This window comes from Bicyclus anynana, chromosome 18, assembly GCF_947172395.1.
Source record: "Bicyclus anynana chromosome 18, ilBicAnyn1.1, whole genome shotgun sequence".
Taxonomy (NCBI): domain Eukaryota; kingdom Metazoa; phylum Arthropoda; class Insecta; order Lepidoptera; family Nymphalidae; genus Bicyclus; species Bicyclus anynana.
In genome coordinates this window covers 15,471,664-15,495,561 of record NC_069100.1, presented here as the reverse complement: position 1 = coordinate 15,495,561, position 23,898 = coordinate 15,471,664, and the positions used below count along the sequence as shown (strand labels likewise).

The 23,898-nt window shown below is 38.9% G+C and overlaps 1 protein-coding gene across 10 annotated transcripts in view; it reads left to right on the top strand.

The window, feature by feature from the left end:
* Positions 1-23,677, top strand: part of LOC112043861 (talin-1) — an 85,985-nt gene extending 62,308 nt beyond the window's left edge. Inside the window, exons 42-58 of one of the 10 annotated variants that reach the window (XM_052886742.1) lie at positions 638-740; positions 1,193-1,323; positions 1,445-1,577; positions 2,017-2,140; positions 2,507-2,671; positions 3,330-3,514; positions 4,289-6,094; positions 8,292-8,585; positions 9,557-9,749; positions 10,218-10,345; positions 12,237-12,356; positions 12,737-13,125; positions 13,353-13,523; positions 13,800-14,096; positions 15,878-15,913; positions 18,102-18,272; positions 19,340-23,677. In XM_052886742.1, the coding sequence (XP_052742702.1) occupies positions 638-740; positions 1,193-1,323; positions 1,445-1,577; positions 2,017-2,140; positions 2,507-2,671; positions 3,330-3,514; positions 4,289-6,094; positions 8,292-8,585; positions 9,557-9,749; positions 10,218-10,345; positions 12,237-12,356; positions 12,737-13,125; positions 13,353-13,523; positions 13,800-14,096; positions 15,878-15,913; positions 18,102-18,272; positions 19,340-20,330 (5,437 nt within the window). In that variant the 3' untranslated portion in view covers positions 20,331-23,677. Of the gene's footprint in view, positions 1-637; positions 741-1,192; positions 1,324-1,444; positions 1,578-2,016; positions 2,141-2,506; positions 2,672-3,329; positions 3,515-4,288; positions 6,095-8,291; positions 8,586-9,556; positions 9,750-10,217; positions 10,346-12,236; positions 12,357-12,736; positions 13,126-13,352; positions 13,524-13,799; positions 14,097-14,700; positions 15,555-15,877; positions 15,914-18,101; positions 18,307-19,339 lie in introns of those variants that run through there. The other 9 variants (XM_052886734.1, XM_052886736.1, XM_052886737.1 and 6 more) reach the window with 9 other exon arrangements.
* Positions 23,678-23,898: the final 221 nt, after the last annotated feature.

Below are 23,898 nucleotides of genomic sequence, written 5' to 3'. Positions count from 1 at the left end.
CCAGTTAGTTCAGCGACCTCATTACTTAAATGCATCACTGGTACCGCCGCAGCGCGTGCGCAGTGCGCGCCGGGCACCGCACGACTATGAACACGCTGTTAGTATTTTTGTTTATTGTCGCGAATCTCGTAACAATATGGGCAGAGACAAATGCCAAAATTCGCGTTTAGTCTTGATGAATCTGGTTGAGTTTAACTTTGTTGTGGACTCTAATGTACTCGTAGTTGTTGACAAATGTCACTGTTCCATAATCTAGGTTAACATGCATGTTGTCATCGATATTTTGTGACAGTGTTTTGTGATTGTAGGATTAATGTAAAGTTTAGGGCCAATTTCACATCCCTCTGATGAGTGGCAGGTAGCTTGTTCACAAATTTGTTCTTGTCATTTGACTGAAAGTAAGAAAGTTGTAAAACTTACGGTTAGACTATTCATCACTTATCAGAAGGTGGTTCGTTTTAAGTCTGGTAGTATCTTCTTTAAATTATTTGCATTACTGTAACCGATTGTATTGTTTTTAAAAATATGTAAAAACTGTGTTTCTATAAATAAATAAACAAAACATAATTGAAATGTGTTTGCATTTTGCCATGTTTTGAAGTTGATTATCTAATCGTGGTACGTGTCTGTCCGTCAGAATGTCGCTCATCGGCTCGTACGACGAGACGGACTCCTTCGTGGACTACCAGACGAGGATGGTGGGCGCCGCCAAGGACATCGCGCGCCTCGCCACAGACATGGTAACATTTTATAGTATTTTCGTTACACGGTATCGCATGTTGAGGTCTTAGACTAAATTTATATGTAAGGACAATATTCTGACAAATGTCAAGATTTAAAACAATTCCATGAATAGCCCATGCGGGGTGTCGGGTCTATCGTGTGGTAGAGGGAATCTCCGGGAATTCCCGGGACTGTAACTCAGGTATAAATTTAAGGGGCAGGTAAATCTTTAAGCTCGCTGTTGAAATACTTTAACAGTATGCTTGTCGTATCCATATCTACCGTACATAAACGTTTTTAGTTAGCTCGTTTGTTAGGACATCAAGTTAGTACATTTACCAAAAACAACTAAGTTTTACTTTATATGCGGCAGATGTGGATTGGAAAAGAAATGTGCTAACTGAAAATGGTTATGCGGCTATAAGTAACAAACCTAAAATAGTAAACGATGTTTCTGTGTTGGTCGCAGACGGCGAAGGCGGCGACGGAGCCGACGCGGCTGGTGGAGGTGGGCAGCGACATGTGCGGCAGGTACGAGCGCCTCGCCGCCGACAGCGTGGGCGCGTCCGCCACCACGCCCAACGCCGACGTCGCCAACAGGTACCGCCGACGCATAATTTTTGGGATGCTGGATTTTGAAAATCGTTTAGTAAATAGGTAAATAGTTATCGCAGTCGTTGTAATTGCTTAGTTGTTTTTAAACTCCTGTCGCCGTCCCCAGGATCCGCCTGACCGCGGTGGAGCTGGGCGAGGCGGTGTCGGAGCTGGTGCGCGCGGGCGGCCACTGCCGGCTCTCCGCCATCGCGCAGAACCAGAAGGCCGTGGCCGAGTCGGCGCGGAAAGTCAACGAGAAGGTCAGTCAGACTGCTCTGTGTCAACCATAAGAAAGCTGTATGGTGGTGAAGCTAAATATGTAATTCTAGCTAGAACCCTACTATCACTTTCAGGTCAAGGTCAATGTGTTGCCACATCAACCCTGCCTCACGATAGACTGAATCTATGCAGATAGGATACAAATGGCCCATTGACCGTCAGATGTAACCTGGTCTAAACAAGCCAGATAAAGACGGTAGTCAAGGAGGACAATATTTAAATTTTTGGGAGTCAAGATGTTATCGCGGGATCACTCCTAAAATACCGGCAATTTAGCCTGTTCAACTGTGAATTTGATGGGACCATGTGGGTTGATCTAAACAATATGTCATGTCTGTCATTTTCCTTATTTCAAATTTCTTCATTTATGTATCGTATAACAATTCACGTGAGTATGTTGGTGTGACTGTATGTTGGCAGGCGGTGAGCGTGCTGAGCGCGCTGCAGGCCGGCTCGCGCGGCACGCAGGCGTGCATCGACGCGGCCGCCACCATCGCTACCATCCTGGGGGACCTGGACACCACCATACTGTTCGCCAGCGCCGGTACGTGCCTACACTCCTCAGAGCTACAATTTTAAAAAAGGAACATTTATTTATATCATTCCAAAATAAGGCATTAAAGTTATCACGATTCTGGAACGAGACTCTTCTACGTAGACTCGAAGTGATTGACAGTTGAACCTAAGGAAATCGCGAATATTCAAATCCCTAGAACTTGTTCCAAGTATTTGAGTCTTCATTTATGATACACATGGCTAAAGTCTGCAATTCTCTCCAAAAATTTATGTTTCCTAATTCTTACGACTTGGACGTCCTTCAGAACAAATATAACAGATATTTTCAAGCGCTGTCCTAACGTGATTATAGTCTAACTTTAGACCATATTAGCAAATAAAACATGTTCCGCAGGCACTCTCCAATCGGACAAGGAAGGTGACACGTTCTCCAACCACCGGGAGAACATCCTCAAGACGGCGAAGACGCTGGTGGAAGACACCAAGACGTTGGTGGGCGGCGCCGCCGGCAGCCAGGAGCAGCTGGCGGCGGCGGCGCAGAGTGCCGTGTCCACTATCGGTGAGGCTTACTGACGACCCGCGGTTTTACCCGCGTATTGTGCACATATACCTATAACACTCGAAAAATTACATAGTTTTCTATTAGTAAAATAATTTTCGAAATTGGTTCAGTAGATACAAAGATTCCCCTTCCCTCTCAAAACTCAAACTTCTCACTTCTCATTTATAATATTAGTGTAGATTGTCGTTGAAAACGATATTGTTATTCCGGGTATTGGTAAAATTATGTAAACCTACATAAGTTGTACGACCTTTAAATAGGGAACAGAAGGGAAATTGAATAAAAATAACGATCCACAGTCATTTATTTACGCGCACATGTACTTTGTAACAAAAACCAAAGATCATTAATAACTTTAAACACAATAAATAGCCAAACGGGCAGAGTTTCATTTCACACTGTTGTCACTACACAAAAATCGTCTCGAATAAAGTTCCCAACGGCTTGCTGGCCTGCACCAGTATTATTCATCCCCTCAATAATGACGTCGTATCGTTAGTCTTCCAACAATATCTATTCCAAAAACTAAATGTCCGAACAAATAATTAATTCTCCAGATGTTGTCAGTTTCGGATGTTGTCGATCGAAGTTTACTCGGGTCACTGTAGGACTAGCGAGTAGCGTGTGAGGCTCAACGTACGTGCGTGTGTGGCAGTGCAACTGTGCGAGGTGGTGAAGCAGGGCGCCACGTCGCTGAGCGGCGCGGAGCCGCAGGTGATGGTGCTGCACGCGGCGCGCGACGCAGCCGCCGCGCTGCGCGACCTGGCCGCCGCCACCGCCGCCGCCAGCGGCAAGAGCGTGGCGCACCCCGACATGCACGCGCTCAAGCACGCCGCCAAGGTACCCTAGCCAGCTCACCCCACGTCGGCGACGGACAGACGACTTCTGACCTACATCTAAACACAAAGCAAGAGTGAATAGACACTTTCTAGGCAACCGCGACCCATCGGGCTTGATCGTAGTAACCTATTTACCGTAAAAAAAAACTCTGCGTCTATACACGATCCAGCCCCTGCGTTCTCTAAGGTTACAGCGCTGTGACATCGTTTGTTTTAGCATCCTATAAACAAAAAATAAAATTCAAATTCGAATCAGGTGAAAAGTTCGTCGGCAAATGTAAAATATATCGGAATTGCATCCCTGGACACATACATCCATCCATCTCAGCGCTCAATCGAAATAGACCAAGCGCCCGTATTTTGTTGCATTTTGCTGTACTCCTTTTTGCCCAATTTGAACATTCAGAAGATATCCAGTTCTATTGACTTCTGCTATAGAAGATTCGAATGGAACTGTTTAGGAGTCAATTATTTTTAATGGAAAGTCTTGAGAAGGTAAGTGGGGTAAATAAATGAAAAAATGTTTACTAAATATATTTGTCGAATTGAGTGGGGCTATACAAATTAACATTTGAAATTTTTATTTAAAACAATATGTACATAATATTCTGACCTTTTGACGCGACTAAATTATGTAAATGTATATATTTTTAACTTGCCTAAATTTTTTTTTATTCATTGGATGGATTAAATTTATTTGTAACGAAACGAGGTTTTGTGTCTATGTCTGTGTGTCCGTGTACATGTCAATATTGGACTTTTTGGTGTTTTGTAGCGACTGTCAGACCCGAAGCGATGGAGCCTCCCCATCAAAACTAACACTGTGCCGCGCAGCAAGAGGCGCTCGATAACCATACGGGAGTACAACTCGTGCGACTCCGAGACGGACATGTTCCAGTCCGACCAGGAAGACGAACTCGTCAAGCTCCTAGACTATTCCAGCCACGACGACGACGTGTCTCCTACCATATTCCACGACAGTTGCGAAGAACTGATCGCTCACATCGAAAGTAAAATGATTAAACCACCGGCTAGGTTCACCAACGATGACGTGAACACTCGATACAATATAGCTTCACGTAACAGCTTATTCGACATGGATTGGCGCGTAGTCAAATATGGAGAAAATATATTTTTAGCAGAACTTAAGAAACTTGTAGATTTGTATTTAAGCTGTATTGATAAAGATGAAAACAGAAAGAGAAGACACGCCCAAGAGAAAGATAGAGCTACGTCGGATCTCGACAGTGAAATGAAACGATTATCTCAAGTCATGGATGACTTAGATTGGCAAGACGTGCTTAACGAAAACATCAAAACTACCATAACTACCACAGTGATTGAATCGGTTCCTAAGAAAGCAAAATTCGAAAAGCCAAAACTTAAAAGTCCAGTGTTCAAAGTAAAAAAGGTGAAACCGATCAATTTGATAGTTAACTTAGACATTCAGACATCCGAGTCAAACGAAGCTTTAAAAACGCCGCTACATGAAGTTAAAAAAGAAACATCGCCACCAAAAACAGATATAGAGAGTAAAACTACTACAGAAATAAATAAAACTCAATTTTGGAATATGTTCAAAGACGATACAGTTTGGTGGAAGGCATTAGCAAAAAGAAATTTGGAAAAAATGGAGGAAGCGAGACGTGAGTTGGAACGCTTCAGTGGCCATGAACTGGTTTTGGGAGAAATAAGATCAGAAATAGATAAATACGAAAAGGAAAAAGAAACTTTACAAAGCTTCATCGAAGAAGTTGACAAATCTAAAGCTATTAACAAAGATCTTGAATATGACAAAAAATATGAAGATATGGTTCTGAGACTTATTGAATTTGCGAAAAAAGATTTTATTTATAAAGGGTTTGATCCCTTGATTGAACAATTGAAGCTACTCTCTAACATACAAATAGAAGGTAGAAAGAAACACATTGTCAACATTGAAGATATTATAAACGTTTACACTAAAATCGACATATCTAAATACACATATGAAGAACTTTGCCTATTGGAGAAATATTACAAAGAAATTATTAGAAAATACAAAAGTGAAACGCGTGAAAAAGTAAATCATAGACCAGTAGAATATGTAGACAGAGAAAAGGAAAATAGATCTGCGCCGCCATCCTACCACAGAAATGTTGTTCTGAACGTTAATTCACAACACAATTTAACTAAAAACGTCAATCATTACAGCACAACCAATGTTACTAACATTCATAGTCTAAAAACGATTAAAAATAAGAATCGCAAGTCCCAGAATAATCTAGAAATTTTCGACCTAACTCGCACTTATCCTTCCGAATACTACGCAAATAACTGGTGGTCGATTTACGAAGATATCTTGAAAAATAGAGAACATCAATTTGGCACCATAGACAATTGGTGGAACTTCTATGAAGCTATTTTGAATAGCAAAGATATCAGCGAAGAGGAGTTGAGAAGGATCAGATCTGTCGTGGAACATAGAATGAAGAGATCGAGACCGAACAGTAGAATGGAGGAACAGTTGAGAATGTTAGACGAAGTCAAGAACGCAAGGTTTCAGGAAACGGAAGATGTCGCAACAACCGGCAATGAATCGGTCAGAGTTGATAGATTTGTTACATTGCAGTTCATTAACCGCTGTGAACGCACCGAATACATAATAACAAACGAGGCACGCAATGGATGGCATGGTGTTTTGTATGCTGAACCCATCGTATCATGTCGTCATAACTTGTGGTGTCTGATTATGTCCTAACTTATATATAATTGGCCATCGCTGTGTGAGTCCCAAACTTTTGTCTCTTACCGTGACACTTTGTCTTTCAGTTGCTTGTACGACAAACGCTGACATAAAGTTGCAAAAGCTAAAGTTTATATTACAGTTACTTTACACCTGCCATGTCGTGCGTTACTCTGAAATTTTGAACTATTTTAGCATAGATATTAATCTGAACACAACTAATCGGCCGAGCTCTGTCGAACATACAAGTACTCTTACATATTTCTATTATACTCAAAAAAACTATAGTTTTTGGCTATTCAAATTTAAACTCTAATCAAAAAGAATAAACTCCAAAACGGAATGACTTAGTTTGGGACTCAAACAGACTAGAAATCATTCAGCTATGAGCTTCAGACACTCAGCCACATCACACGGTCGCGGCTCGCGGCAGTAATATGTTTGTCTTTTGATTTCGTGTGACATGACCTCATGCATCTCTTAAATCATTGACTTTCCTTGCTCCCTTAGAAAATACTTCTCTTTATAATATAATCAAGCGCAAACTTAAATATATTTTTATCAAATAAGATAATGATTATCTCAAAATAATCTACAGTATGTAATGTACTCGTACATTCAACATATCTAGAATTGAAGAGTTCTGGGCCGCTAAATTATGTCGTAGATAATCGAATATCCTTTAAGAGAAGGTGTTGCCATTTGCTTATAATAAATTAAGATTACCTTTTTATTTTGAATTGATTTTTGCTATAATCGGTTAACCGATTGTACTTGAACATCTCTTCTATGTCACATCTATCCACATCCACGTCATTTCACGATCTATCATAGAACAGTGTGTGTCATTCTAAACTCTGTCGCAATCAATCAAATAAAACAGCTTAAAGTACAAAAGACAACACAAAAATGTCAAGAATTAAATTTAAAACCCTCTTAAATTTCTGAATTAATAAGTCAGTAATATTGATTGCGCCAGCGTGCCAGTGCCAGGTGACCTTCGTAGAGTAACAGCCCAAAGCCACAAGCTTTCATTCACGCGATCTGTCGGGGGTTGTCACTGCAAAGGCTTCGAAAGTCCAATATTGACGTTATACTATTATTTTTATTTTACATTCAACGTGCTTTTATAATTATTATGTTTATGTATTTACGTATAATGGGACCATCCATCGCTTAACTTCCATTTTATAACACAAAATTTCGCAGTAAATTATCAAAAATATTTAATTGTGTTAAATACAAAATTACACAATACAAATACTGTAACTAGTATGGTTGGTATGGTAAAATATGGAATACAATTCAGCAATTAAATTACATTTAATGTTAAAAAGTCTAGATGTGTAACTAATAGATAGCCAAATGGCATACTGCAACTTTTGTAGAAACCAAACGGTCTGACGACGACTGTCTTTTGATTTTTGTAATGATAATCAAAAGTTTGGATAGTTCTGTACATATTTAGTAGTTAAGAAAGTTCAGAAGGTACACGGATGGATGGGGCCCGCTATGGTTGAAAGCTTATGGGTTTCCTGCTTCGGCATGCTTTTATCGCACTGGGTGTTATTTTTTAATTTTATTATATACGTCATCGTCAGCCCTTAACTTAGTTGGCAACCCAAAGCTTTTTCTGTTTATTAAACAAGTGTTGTACTGATTATTAATAATTTAATTTTAACCAATATCATCATTATGATGATGTAAAACAGTAATTCATAGAATGTTTGAATAAGTTTCGTATCCATCTTCGGGAGATACTTGACAGCGTAATGTCACGTTAATAGTTTGCAACACAGTAGTTTTTGTTTTGTTTGAAAAATCATAGTTCCAATTTGTGATCTCTTCTGGGCCAATGAATAATATATATTTATAATAATATAGATCTACAAAACGTTACCTACTCAATTGATACCAAAGGCCAGTTTTACCACCTGACAAGTGTCAGATAGCTTATTTCAAAATTTTGTCTTTGTCATCAAAACTTGCGTGTAGACTATCCGACACTTATCAAAAGGTCGTGAAAGTCATGGTAACACTGATCGTGTGGCAGGTGATGGTGACGAACGTGACGTCACTGCTGAAGACGGTGAAGGCGGTGGAGGACGAGCACACGCGCGGCACGCGCGCGCTGGAGTCCACCATCGAAGCCATCTCGCAGGAGATCGAGGTGCTGATGTCGGCGGCGCCGCCCAAGGCCACCGCGTCGGTGGAGGAGCTGGTGCGCAGCACGCGCCTCATGACGGCGGCCACGGCGCGCGCGGTGGCGGCGGCGGGGCAGGACCAGCTCACGGCCGCCGCCAACCTCGGCCGCCGCACCGTGCTCGACATGCTGGCCGCTGCCAAGGTAGCTCCGCCAGTGCTGCTACACATTGTACACTGCTGTATGACGACGCTCGGTCTCGTGTTGGCCCGTGCCGACTTGTTTCGTAAAGAGTAGGGAGTTAGAGAGGGGTAGCGATCGGGCGGGAGGCGCTCGCCGTTTCAGTGTTCTGCAAGATTTGATTTATTAATTAAATTGTCCTGATAAATATTGTGAATCCTTACCTTTGTTCAACATTGTTTTTCCTGTGTGGCTGCCATCTTTAAGTAAAATTATGTTTTGCGCTTCCCTGGTTTATAAATGTACTAGCGGACCCAGTCAGTTACGCAAGCAACTAATTGCAAAAAAGCTATCGGCGAGAAACTGAGTTTTTAGCTGCTTGTAATATAAAATTTGATTATGTATATTGTACGTGTTGTTAACAGGCACAGGTGTGATTTTGTTGATGGTCCAAATAAATAAATAAAGCACACTTACTAAGAATAAATAGACCAATATTACATATATGAAATACTGATCTTATGAAATGTCCAACTACAGAAAGTAGCAGGAATTCATTACGTAAAGTGAAGGTAGTATGTAGTGGTCAACTCTCCACATCCTGTAGCCTTTTAAAGGAAGAGATGATGTGTGTAAGGTTAAGAACCTAAACCTAGAAAAGCGGTTGCAGGATGTCGCGTCGATGTAGGACATATATTAAACGTACTTCATTATATAAATGATAAAAAAGCTTGGTGTTGAACTGCACTATACGACTGTGTGCTTAGTTGTAGAAAAGTTTGTAAAAAAAACTTCGCTGAGTTTCTCTCTCTCTCTCTTTTTGGACCAAGGCGCTTTGGAACGCTCGTAACTTTAATTACCACCATTAAATAATATTATGACATAACTTGACGTTTCAAAAGTGCTAGTAAATTTTGAGTTTTGATATATATTCCATATAGGAGTTATTTGTCCCATCGCTCTCACTCCCACTAACACTGAGTTGGCACGTGCAGGGCGCGGCGCACGCGGCGGAGACGGAGGAGCTGCGCGCGCGCACGCTGGCGAGCACGCGCGCGGCGGCCGAGGCGTACCGCGCGCTGCTGGCCGCGCTGCTCAGCGCCCCGGCGCGCGCGCAGCTGCCCGAGCTGTCGCGCCGCGTGGCGCAGGCCGTGGCCGACATGCTGGCCGTCGCCGAGCTGCTCAAAGGTACCCCTACACTAATTAAATATACACATTCATGTCAAATCTTCCTTATATTGATGAACTTTGTAACTAGGTCGCGCCTAACTAATTTTGAAGCCTCAATAGAACTACGGTATAAGGTTCGATCCCCGTGCTGGCTATTGTCTTATCCACTCCTAAAACAGGTTTCCGGCTAGCTGGAGGGGAACCGGAATATTTAAAAAAAAATATAGCAAATGTTCCTTGCAAAAAATTCGAGTCCGCTCTGACATTGCAACGCCAACCTGCGTAGCGATTATTTAACAATTATGTTTTCAAAATGGACTCAAAGTTTTCTCGATGAATATCCCTAAACTTATGTTACTTTCTATGTGTATGTGTAATATTTAAAAATCACAAATCATATACTGAAGAACACAATACGCAAACAAACTGACTGTTGGGTGAACCCTAAGCTACCTGTATGTGGTACACAAGGTGCGTGCTCCCCAGGCTCGGAGTGGGTGGACCCCGCGGACCCCACGGTGATAGCGGAGCAGGAGCTGCTGGGCGCCGCCGCGTCCATCGACGCCGCCGCGCGCAAGCTGGACGCGCTGCGCCCGCGCGCGCCCAAGGCTCAGGTGAGTCCCCACTCAATGAGTTCCAAACACAACTTCTTGGCACTCAATTCAAATAGTCGCATTTACAAATTCAACCTTAAACTTAATACCTAAGGTTGAATTTGCTCTGAATTTAGGATTTTATTGAATATTGGATTATATTTAAAGGCCTTTAGGTATAATTTTCTTTACCGATAATTCTAAAACTGTCAAAGCAAAATCGGCCACTTTTTAAGTTAAATTTTCTACATGATTGTGCGTCATTTATTATAAAAGGTCAATGTATTTATCGGTATAAATTCAATCTTGTTTTATTATTGTACACCGTTTTTACAAATCGAATCAGCCCTTTGTTCTTTAATAGAATAGTTGACTCGTATCAAATTATATAAACAATATTAATTTTGTGTAGTACATGGAATAAGGGTCTAAAATATATCGATATTAATTAATGAAAGTTAAGGATTTCTTATAAACCTTAATTTTAAAATCGTGTATAATTGCGAATTTTCCAACCTTCAAAAACGCTATTATCCATTTTGTGACGTCACTATCACACTTGATGTACTAAACGTCAAATTAATTGTTAACTAATATTTTTGTCAAACGCTCCGTTTGTAAGGGATTTATTATAGTGACGTCATGCAACAGTTTTCTGTTAGAAATAACAATTTGTTCCAACTTCACACAGGATAGTTCAACAATGCATTCCACAGAAAGACTAACTATGTCTTTTCTATCCTTATATATTAGGTTATTAAGTAAGAATATTAAAGGGCTACCATGACCAGCCCTTCTGGAAAATACACTTGACGATGAATTATTAATATTAAGTACTGATAGCTGTGAGTTTGTCAAACTCACAGATACATGTATAGTACAGTACCAACTATCGTCTAGTGCTGCACGCGAATGTTCAAACAGAAGAAGAAGTAGAAGAAAAAAGTGCATAAGCCACGCGGCGGTAAGATATGTTTGATATTCTTGGTTGTTTTTGTATCACCCGGGAATCAAACATATTACCTACCGCCCGCGGCGCGTTCGTCTGGCAGAGGAGAAGACAGAAGAACAGAAGATAAAGTTTAGTGTATCCGGTACACTTATGTTACATGTAGTGTTCAAAAGTGTAAGTCTGGCAAATTCGTTAGGTGCGTCAGTCGTGGGTTTTTCATTCATCGCTACACGCCCCCCGGCCCGCGCGGATCATCGGGAGTGTTACGAACGAAGTTGCCATGCTGTAGTCAGTTTGTTTGTCCGTCGGCTCGGAACAAATTCTCTGTTATGATTGTCTTTCTAAGCTGCGGTTTCATCATCTTTTGATAACTGTCGAATAGTCTAACCGTAGATTTGTTACTTTCCTGCTTTATGTCAAAAGACAAAGACAAAAGTCGTGAAAGACTTGTCCGACACTTTTAAGAAGATGTTGAAATCATTCCTAAACTTCATTTCACTTTCACTTCACTTCATACATATATTATAGCCCTGCATACCCTAAGAAATGTTATTTTTAAAGCTTTGATAAGCTTTACCTTACTAGTGCATACCTCGATTGACCACCATACACGTCACTGGATCCATCATAGTGGAGTTGAGTGACGTTTACTATGTATTTTAATAGATATTCTGTTTTTCATTACGTTTTTGAATGTAGTAAACTGTCAGCACACGCATTTGCGTGTACGTCAGCAGTAGAAACGTATTGTTAAATTATTTTTAGTGATTAGAGGCGTGTGACATTGTAACTCATTAATAAAAAACCGTTACCTTCAATATGTACAGTATAGGTGATCTATAAACATGTATCAGTTTTGTACTGTTAAAACCAAAACCGAAAATTTGCCTTTTTTGGTATTTTAAATGATAGCTTCGCTACGGCTACAGTACAAGACACTCATTGTCTCTGTCTGCGCAGGAGACGGACGAGAACATGAACTTCGACGAGATGATCCTGGAGGCCGCCAAGTGCATCATCGCCGCCACCTCGGCGCTGGTGCGCGCCGCCTCCGCCGCGCAGCGCGAGCTCATCGACCAGGTCAGCTCGCGCACCTCCGGCGACCCTTGCGTTGGCGGCAGGTTGATCACTGTTTGAGGACTTTCGTCTTCATGCACTGAGGCATTTTGGACTCAACTTTTATGTTTTCAACGCGGCTTGTTGGTCATAGCTTGGCTGAATAACCCTGCATAGTGACCACTTCCCGAATTTTATCAACATATTCGCCACTATCCCAAAATTTTTAGAACGCTGCTCAAGTAGATACATAGGAGAATTAGTAGATACATAGGAGAATTGCCGAATCTGCATTCGGCAATTCTCCTCGATTTGCTAATTAGACTAGCCTACAAGTAGACCGTGTACTTAATCTTGTAATTTTTGCATTAGGAGACATTTTGATCATCAGTGAAACGTTTCAGGGCAAGGTGGCGCGGCGGCCCGCGTCGTCGTCGGACGACGGGCAGTGGTCGGAGGGGCTGGTGTCGGCGGCGCGCCTGGTGGCGGCGGCGGCGCACGCGCTGGTGGAGGCCGCCAACGCGCTGGTGCAGGGCGCCGCGTCCGAGGAGCGCCTCATCTCCAGCGCGCGCCAGGTGGCGTCCAGCACGGCGCAGCTGCTGGTGGCCTGCAAGGTGAAGGCGGACCCCAGCTCGGAGTCCACGCGGCGGCTGCAGGCGGCGGGCGCCGAGGTCATCCGCTCCACCGACAACCTGGTGCGCGCCGCGCGCGACGCCATCACCTGCGACGACGAGCGCAGCCTGGTGCTCAACCGCCGCATGGTGGGCGGCATCGCGCAGGAGATCGACGCCCGGTGAGCAGCCCCTGTGCATACACACAGACAAGCGCCAATTTGACGTTAAATTAGAGGGTTAAAAAACAAAACTTTTAAACCTGCTTTTTTTTGTTGTCAAAAAGAAATAATAAATGCCTATCTAATCTATTTGTAAACAACTCAGTAGCTCACCTCTGTCTCTCCTACCAACAATATCCTTCGTAACAGTAGTAAAATACATGGTATGTTGTATTGTCCGCGGCCAGGTCCGAGGTGCTCCGCATAGAGAAGGAGCTGGAGGAGGCGCGCGGGCGGCTGACGGCCATCCGCCAGGCGAAGTACAAGCTGCGGGACACGTCCGGCGCGTCCGGCGACGAGACCGACACTGACCACCCGGGCTACTCCAGCGACGCCTCGCACACGCCCACGCCGCACAGGTGACGCTACCAAACTTATCCATTCTACCCACATTTATTTGTTTCTCGCAATTCAAATCGCAATATTTGCGAATTTTTTGACGACTGTCTACTTGATTAGTTGTATTATTTTTTACAAGAAAACCCAAAATTTCTTTTATTGGAAAAAATCAAAAATACAGCCAATGTTACTGAGTAGTTCCCTAATTTTCGAGCTAGCGTAAACTGCATCTTGGTCAATGTCACATTGTCAAAATCATTGGATCTACTAGAGCTTCACGTTGTATTCCATTTCAGATTCAAAACACCATCGAGCAGTTTCGCCAACACGACCTACAGCCCGAACAGCACCTTCACCACCCACAACACCACACAAAACACAACCCACAACACCACACACAACAGCACCCAGAACACACAGAACATAAGCCACCACGTCTCCAGCCTGTCCCAGTCCGTCCACGGGCCACCGACGTCCCCCGGGTACAACAAGAACGGGTTCAGCCGGGACGAGAAGATCCAGAGCCCCTCGTTCTCCAGCTTCAGACCGCTGGACGACACCCCCAAACAGAACTATGAAGGGTTTACCACACGGTAAGTTGATATTACTGTACCATGTCACCACATATCAAGGAATATTGGTTGAAGTTTAATTTTAGGTTAAAAAAACTTTTTATTTTATTTTTATATTAAGTCCATTTAGTTAAATCTCATTGTTTTAGTTATAATTATATCATTGTACAAATAAAGTGACATTATTCCAATAAAAAGAAGTTAAAAATAATAGTTCTGTAGATTACTAAACTAAACAATAAACAAATGAAATAAAGACCATAAATGTCTTTTGATGTGATTTTAAAGGGCAAAGGGAAAATTTTAATATTTTGTTAACATTATTTAAAAAATAATTATTAGATTTTATTTAAAAATGGAATAGAAATAAACAGTCCACAATTATCAATTTGTGTGTCTAATGTTGTCCCAAAATTATCTATTCACTTAATTAATCAATGTGGATAGAAAATTCTTATAGTCTTTTTATCATAATATTGCTTATAAAAATATCGGTTAAATACTATATTACAATATAACATGACTTAAAATTAAACTTCAGCCGAGAATCATAATTAATCTCATTTTTCTAACAAAATTGTCTAATCGATTTTGCTTTCTCTTCCACGCTGCTGGACCTACATAGATGATAGTACCAAACCACCCTGTATAGTGCCTTCACTACTTATGACACGTGCCTTAGACATAAGTTTACTATGTTCTAATGCGTTTTCACTTTATCCTATACGATACAAGAAAACATCTTTGACAACTTGACAGTTTCTATTCATTCTTCCACTTTTAAAAAAACATTTTCTTGAGTAGAAAAGTTATGTCATTTGTGTATTTGTAATGTATGTATATTTATAACAGATAATCTGAAAACGCTTTTAGTTGTAAGAAATTATTTTTAAATGTTGAATATCTTTACAAGAATTTGTCTGCTTAGTGAATTTCGAAAAAAATTAATTTCTATTAAGATATTCAATATTATAAAATGTATAACTTGACTTTTAAAGTCGTTGCTATTTTCAAAATTGTAACGCTGGAACTAATTGGCAGGTAAAAGTGTATTTTAAATTACTTCAAGGGCTATTTTAAAATACTTTAAGCGCATGGGTTTCGAGCTTGAAACAGCTGAAAACTGTACCGACCAGAATATAGAAAGGTTACGTTGAATTGGTTGTCCCTTATTCAAAATTAACTCAGTTATACACGGATATAGTACAGGACTTGTGTCGTACATACACAATAGCTAGATATTTTTTTTTATTTGTACTAGTTTAATAATTTGTGTTTGTACATCAACTTTACAATACAAATATGTTGTTACCGTTGTAGTGATTGCTTACATTCAGGACACTAGATGAAGTGATGTGTCCACTAGAGAAGGCAATAGCATTAGTTGGTTTGCTTTGCAATCACTACGTGGAACGTGCCACAAGTCTGTTCTAGTCCCAACTACTGTTCCTTTTTGTAAGAATCTTCTGTAAACGGCGACATTTTGACGATTTTTGCACGTGTTCTCACTCAGAGATTTGCACGTTCAAAAAGACTTTTCTAAATACGAAAGATTTCAGCAGAAGAAAACTTATCGGCTTGTTTAAAGTTTATATTTACTTTTGATCTACTGACTGTGTCTATAGTCTCAAAACATAAATTATGTATACTTATAATTCTATATCGCTTATAAGTCATGTGTTGAGTTGTATGTTGTCGTATACAAAAGATAGATATGATTACTTGTAAACTTTATTTCTTCGTCTGTACGTCACAGAAGGTACTGTGTACTAAACTTTTTGAAATAATATTTCCGTTTCCAGAGAAAAAGCCTCCAATGACAGAACGATGAAAAATAAGTAAGTCGTGCGCGAAGCGATACTGGCCCGTGTTACTGTACATATCTGGAGATTATTGCAGTATACATAAATACAGTACATTTGTTTATATTATCTAAGAAGTTGGTATACTCTGCTCGTACTGATCGAATTGATTAACGCATCATTGAATTATATGGACATTTCTGTTTACGACAGAAAGACAAAGACCCCAGTAGCTTACCACTGTTTGTGTACGCAAGAATCATTTATGCTGGGCAACGGATTTTGATGCGGTTTTTATCAGATAAAGTGATTCAAGAGAATGGTTTATACATATAATTCAATAAAGAATGTCGGGTTCAGGATTTTCACCCAGACAAAGTTGCGAGCGTACGTTATCTATATGAAAATGATAATTTCTTAGCTTCATTGCATAAAAAATTAAACTCTCAATACAAGGTCAGACAGCCGAGATAACCTAGTGGATATGACCTCTGCCTCTGATTCAGAAGGCAAGTGCAAATCCGGTCCGGGGCAAGCACCTCCAACTTTTCAGGTGCATTTTAAGAAAATTTCACGTATCTCAAACGGTGAAGTAAAAACATCCTGAAGAAACCTGCATACCTGAGATTTTTCTTAATTCTCTGCTTGTGTGAAGTCTGCCGATCAGCTTTGGGCCAGCGTGGTGGACTATTGGCCTAACCCCTCCCATTCTGAGAGGAGACTCGGATTGAACAACCGAAAATGGGTTGCTAATGCTGAATACAAAGTATAAAAAAATAGTATCAATTTCAATTTAAAAAAACACAACGGATAATCCAGCAACAATGATATACCACTACACACACAAACATTATTCAAACTTCAAACCTGTCAGTTGTGTTTCTACTACCGATATACTACTTTACTAGTGAAGTTGTCGGGAATTATAGATAAAGTACAGTAGCAGAGTATACAATTACATATTAATAAAGATTGTTTAATCCAGCACGTAACTCGGGTCAGTACTACAGAGCTTGCCTTGAACATGCGTTTTCTGTTTGTCGAAACTCCGAATGTGCCGCTTGCAGCCCGCGGTTTTATATATAAATATTGATTATATAAAACAAAAGCATCGTTCTGTACATATAGCGCGAATTTTCCCTCCGAAAATGTCTTTGTGTGCTTTATGTGTATACATCAACTTTCATATATTAAAAACTCATTATAGTCAATAGCTTGCGCAGGGTTTTGACAAGGGTAGGCAATAAAAAAGCAAAAAAAATTAAAATTAAAGTATTTTTATGGTAAGCAGTGATTTTATGTTCATACAAAGTTGGTAAAAAACTAAGTGTGATGTATGCACGTAAATAAAGGTGCCGGTGACCACTTGTCACCGTCGTTATCTACCTTCTATTTCACCCCCTATTAGTAATATAAAGTGTGTGCAAAACTATTTCTGACTATCTCTACTGTTTAGAATAGAGATTCAAATTTGATAGTGAGTGAACCATGTGCCTATATGTTAATTACTAATTTTCGAAGACTTAGCTTATTTATCTTTATAATAATATTAATAATTATTATTTTTATTAATATATACATGCATGTAATTAGACAAGTGACCTAATTTTTTAACGTATTTAGTTTAACAAAAGTAATAGTAATCCTTAATTTTAACATATAATTATGTATAAAATATACAATACTCTACATTAATGTTGAAATTTTGAAACCGAAATATGTGTCGTGAAAATTAACACTTGAATTTGTGCCAAAATTGTCAGATGTACAAATCAACCTTGGTTTGGTAGGTATTATTTTTCCAAAATTTAAATACGTAACATAAAACTTGAAATTTTAATTAGTATCTCTAACCTTAAGACTTCAAAACTTTCCAGTTCTTGAACTAAACAAAAAAATCATAGAAATCAAGGTACTCAACGACTTAAAACTTTGCATCTATACGTTTTGTTTTCATGGGCAATTATCTATTTTAAAGCAGTAATATAAATAGTGATCACATTTTATGATAACACTTAAACATTTAGCTTACTTTTAATTTATGCTGCCTTCTGCCTGAGCGTCATAGTGTATGCGTATTGTATATTTTATACGTATGTCTGTACGTAAGTTTGCATTCGATCGTCGGCAACAGCTTGTCTACTTACGCCCCGTAACGTAGCGCACTAACACGTAATGTTTTTGTCCCCCTCTCTCTTCCCCTAACGTGCATGCGGGTGAGCAGGACGAGCATGTCGGAGGAGACGGTGGTGGTGCGCACGTTGCAACTGCCCGAGGTGCGCACCGCTCACTTGGTAACGGAGGGCGAGGTGGGAGCCCCCGGGGCAGGCCGTGAGAGGATATACTATAGGAGGGAGCCGCCGCCGCCGCCGCCGCGCCGCGCCTCGCTCCTCAAGTACGAGGACAACACTAGCTCGTGACGCTGGCGGGTTCGTTCTGGATGTTTCTATTGCACCGGGGGGTAGGCGCACATTACATCAATCATGTCTTTTGAATATAGTGAATACCACTTCCCCTCCAGCTGAATGAAACGTTAGGAGTGGGAGGTTGTTTCTGTTTCACAGCGGGGGTAGACGCAAATTTCATTGTATTTTTAAAGAATAATAGCATTGTCTTAAATATAACGAATCCTCCACTTCAACTACAGGAATAGTTTAAGTCGTTACGACAACGGTCAAACATACGTTTTCTCTCAAGTTTTTAAGAAGTAAATAAATCAATAAACCTGACTGCGCAAAAAGTAATAGCAGTTCCAGGAAAACAAACATTCATGGCTGAATTATACACAAAATAAAGCTAAACTAGTAGAAGGGGTCCTCATTATAATTCATATTAAAAAGTCACAAAAGATACTCCAAAAATGGGTAGAAGATATCAAAGCTATATTCAATGGGGTTTATTGGTAGGTCACTATTGTCAACTACAATTGGGCAGTGTTTAGGGGCATCGGTAGTTAGTAATAATTGCTATTAATACGTTGTGGTTAACTCTGTGAGGCATGGCATGTAACTTCGGGAGAGTCTTTGTTTACACACTTCGTCACAGATTCTGGTACGGTTCGCCTAGTTGGCACACTGTACACGTAGAGCCAAACCTTTCTCGTATTTCATCACTCTTTTAATCACAAAGCAAACAAAATTTATCACTTGTAAAAATATAAAAACAAGTATGACCGACAGCTACATAACAAGAGATGAAGTAACGACAAACAGTTACTGATAACTTTTCAGTTAATGCTTAATTTACGTGTAATTAAAAATAATACGTCATAATACAAAAACTACAAACTTGTACCAATTCTATTAAGCTCTATGTCAAAACAATTTTCAATCACTCACTACATCTGTGCCGAGTTTTTAAACAAAAGTTCACCTTCGAACCAGAGGTGACGGTTAACTTCTCGGTTGCGGGATTAATCGTTAAGTTAACCTAACATTATAAAAGATAACGGTGAATTTTCAGCTACGAAACCCGACTGTACGACACGCCGCGACCCACGCACGACTACTACACGCAATCGTCTAAATCGGATGAACAGCGTCACTACGAATCCTCGTCCTCGTACAAAGATCAGAGGTTCGGCTACGACGCGCCCAGAGCGCCGCCCATGAGTCCCAAATTCAACGCCAGAGACCTGAAATTCGACGAAAAGCCTGAGCCTATATATTCCACCCTCAAAAAACCGTTCGATGGTGTCGGACAAACGTTCTCCGAACACCAGAAAACGTCGGAAGCCATCCCCGGGGGCACGAAGCAGTCCGAATACACCATAAAGAGCGAGTCGTACCAATCGTACCCGAAAACGGAGTTCTTCAAAACGGAGACTCGACAGGAGACCAAATCTCCCTTCGCGACGTCCACTCCGGCCAAGACGCAAACGGACTTCGTGGATTACTCCAAAAACATGGACATCGTGAAAGCCGCTACTCCGGAATACGAGAGGATCTCGTCGCCGTATGGGAGAGAAGCCCACGGCTACGGAGGGCCGAACTTCTTCGAGGAGACCACCACGGAGGTGAAGGAGATACCGAACGGCACCCAGAAGATAACCAAAACCACCATCTACAGCTCGTCCCCGGTCAACTTGACGACCACGAATACTAAATACGAACCCATCAAACTCGAAGGCATCGATGAACTGTCGAAATTCGATAACGACTCTCGATACAGCACATTGGATTCTCGATTCAACACGCTGGAGTCGAAAATGAGTTCGGACACGAGCAGGTCGTTCATGCGGCCGTCCGACTTCCAGACGTCCGACTACCAGGCGACCACCAGCGTCACCAAAGTCAAGAAGCCGTCGGACCTGGTCAAGGAAATCGACTCCATGGACAGGAAGTTCTCGAAACAATCGATAACGTCCGAAACGATCGAGAAGAAATCGATCATGACCAGCTCTCACAAGTCTGAGACCAGCTCCACGGTAACAAAGAAGTTTGGAAACTTTTAAAGGTTTGATTCTTGATCTTTCGAGGTTATGTTTATTGCTTGATGTTGTGTGTGTATGTGTGTGTGGAACAGTAGATGTTAGAATTAAGGTGGAAACATACTTTAAAATATCCGCACCTCCATTGCTTACCATTACAACAGTTTGCGAGAATTAAAAAATATGTTTTCACCCCTTAAAAAATCTCGTATTGTGCCTGCGTTTTAACTTATGAGTTTGCAACTTAGCATTAAAATATACTTAGTATAATCGAAGGTGCTCTTAGAATGAATTAAATGTAGTGCCTGAATCTGGTGTCAGAATAAATATTATTGAAAAAATTATAAAAATGATCAATTTCGTTTGAAGTTCTTTGACCCCGTCGTAGATCTTAAACATTTATATAGTACTTTTTATTTTGAAATGTTTATTATTAAATATATATCCTCATTGTTGGGTAACTTTTTTGACAGGTTGTCAACCGTGTCCATACAAAGCCGCGGTTGACCGCTACTGTCAAATTGTGTATGGTGATCTAGAATTCACAAAGTGCTAATCCCTCGGGAGACCTTATGGATAGATGCCTTTATTAAATATGTATACATGTACAATACTATAAATCCAAAATGAAATTTAAAAAATTAAAAGAGTTTTATGGTGACGGAATTTTTATAAAAAATACTGGTGCGTTTAAATAAAAATAAGTTTTTCTAAATTTTGTGCCTGTATAGCCGCGTGTGCCACAATTGAGATGAAATATTATAAATAAGTATTTATTATAAAAAATCCAACTATTTATAAACATTATATTTTGAAGATTATAAAATCTCGAAAGCGTAATACTCCGACATACCTACTCGTAAGTAAGGCTAAGGACTGATGTCTAACTTTAGAGGTTATTATATATTTTTCAACAATTTTTAAATATTGCATTTTATGAAGAAAAGTTTTTAAAGAAACATTAAATGGTTGGATTTTTTAATAGAATAGAGTTTATCTAGAGTGCCTTTAAAAATATGTATTTAAGATATATTGAAATATACATTAAAGCTATCGGGTCTATGTTCTGTGTCTCGAACATTACATGTGAAGTACATTTTTGCATTTGACAGCTATCTGATGACACTTTTGATAGATTTTTTTACATTTGTACAGACTGTATTCAACTACATTTTATATACAAAGATTTTTTAAATAATTTAATTTTAATAACCACTTTACATTTTAACAACTAGGTTTTTTATTTTATTTTGCCTTAACAATATATATATTTTAATCATATATATTTGGGCAGATTTTTGATGATAACATTTTATCTGAAAACGTGCTGTTATGACGTATATAATGTCAAATTGATGATAAGTAAAAATTAAATTTCCTTGTGACTATTGAACATCGAATATAACCAACTAAATGATTGTGACGTGCATATTCAACTATATGAAGTATTAAGACGCTGTAGTGTAAGAATAAACGTAGAAAACTGAAAAACATAGGTCCGAAGTGTACTGTGCCATAGATAGAGACTTATTTATAAGCATATTATGTAACAAAGTTTAATTATGTATGAATATACTTAAATTAAAATTTATTAAAAATAAATAAAAATGTCTGCTACTTTTTAGTGATGTTTGGTGCAATTTTTTTATAATTAACTTGATTTTTTACCGACTAACTTGAGTTTATTTAACTAATCGACTAAGTACAATTAAATGTAACTGCAAAGATTTCATAAGCTTGGAGAAAAAAACATATAGTAAGAACAAAATAAAAATCATTTAAACTTTCAACTATAATTGTTGTTTGGCTTTACATTTTAAGCAGCTAAGTATTATTTCTTTTATTTAATGGTAAATATAATTAATGTTAAAAATTGTTGCTTATGCAATCTTATATTACTAAAAATAAAAGCATGTTTTTAAAATTATTATATTTATTAATCACTAAATACTTTAGTGTTTGTGTTAAATATATAAATTTTTATTTTTTATTGCATTGATTCAGATGAAAAATATGTTTTGTATTTTTTTTTTTGTAGCGTAGTGACGACGATAGAAATGGCGTCGCCTGTCTCGACGAATTATGTAAGATTAAATAATATTTTCATTTAATTTTTTTTTTTTAATTAGGGCCCTTTTGTATGTTATTTATATTATGAAATATAACCTTTTCATAGTACGTAATTGGTAAAACATAATTATGATTAATACTTTAATAGTATTTTCTTTTTCCGTGTGAAAAATGTGTTAAATTATTATTATTTTTATATAGTAGGAATACATTAAAAGGGCTCTTTTTAAATTTTTTAAATATTATATTTTATTTTTAAATACGAAAGGTGCCTTGAAACCGCAGGTTATTTTTTTTATTATACTTACAAAGAAATAAAAATAATTTTAAAATAGTCTTAGTATAGCGATGCCCGCGGAAGCGATTCGTCCACTGAAGGTATTGAAACACCAATAACATAGATATGTGTATGATATACAATAAAGCGTGTGTGTAAATAGGCACGCAACAACTTATACTTCTTTGGCGTGAATTGGAAAAGATTTAAATGTTTTTCAATGTACGGCGACATCTGTCATATTCACACATCATCATTCATATTCACATAGATGCAAGTTGGCCGTCCAAAGAACTTGTGTTTACATTCTGATCCGATTCACCTGACGCACCAAAGAATGTATAACTTGAAAAAAATAATATTTATGACAAATATAATTATATAACTTTAACATTTTTGGCAGTTTTAACACTTAGAACTATCTTGTCTTAGATTAGATTGAGAGTAAATTATACATTTCTTTAACATTTTGTAAAGAAATCTTTATGATAGATGTATAAAATGTATGTAACGCGCTGAAATTATAATAATTGCTTAAATATATAATGTAGCGCCCTATAGCGACTGTATCTTTGTAGTATTTATATTTAAACTATAAATTGAGTAGAGAAATGACTCGATATTGCAGCATGAAATAGACATCAAATGTTTACCGTGGCAACCACTAATGTACAATTTAGCTGTTTTAAGTTTTATTGGAATAAAAATCTCTGAATTATGAATATTATATTTTTGTGAAATCGAGTCATAATATGTGTAAGCAGTGTGACCTTGGAATTTATATGAATTACAGCAGCTTAATCTCAGTATAAAAGTGAAAGCCAAATGTTTTTTTTGACTAATTATTATTTTTTATTTGTGTTAATTTAATCGGTTTGAATAATTTTTTGAACTAAATAATTATATCAATTTGTTAATATTATTTGAGATTTTATTTTTGGTGTATTTGCGTGTAATATTTGACACGTTCGTGTAAACGCCGGCCCATGTAACACATCGATGTAATAAACTGTAACTAATTAAATGTTTGCTTTTATTTTTATTATAACTCCCCCGCCATCCCTTGCTGGAAAAACGTAGTTGATCGAGAACACAAAACTAGGCGAACAATAACAAATCTAGAATTTTTATAGAGATTATTTGTTTTGGTTGTTTACGATCATCAAAAACTAGTACTTGGCCAATTTTACCATTAGGTAGAATGAAAGCTTTTTCTGACGGCCTCTGTGGCGCAGTGGTATGCGC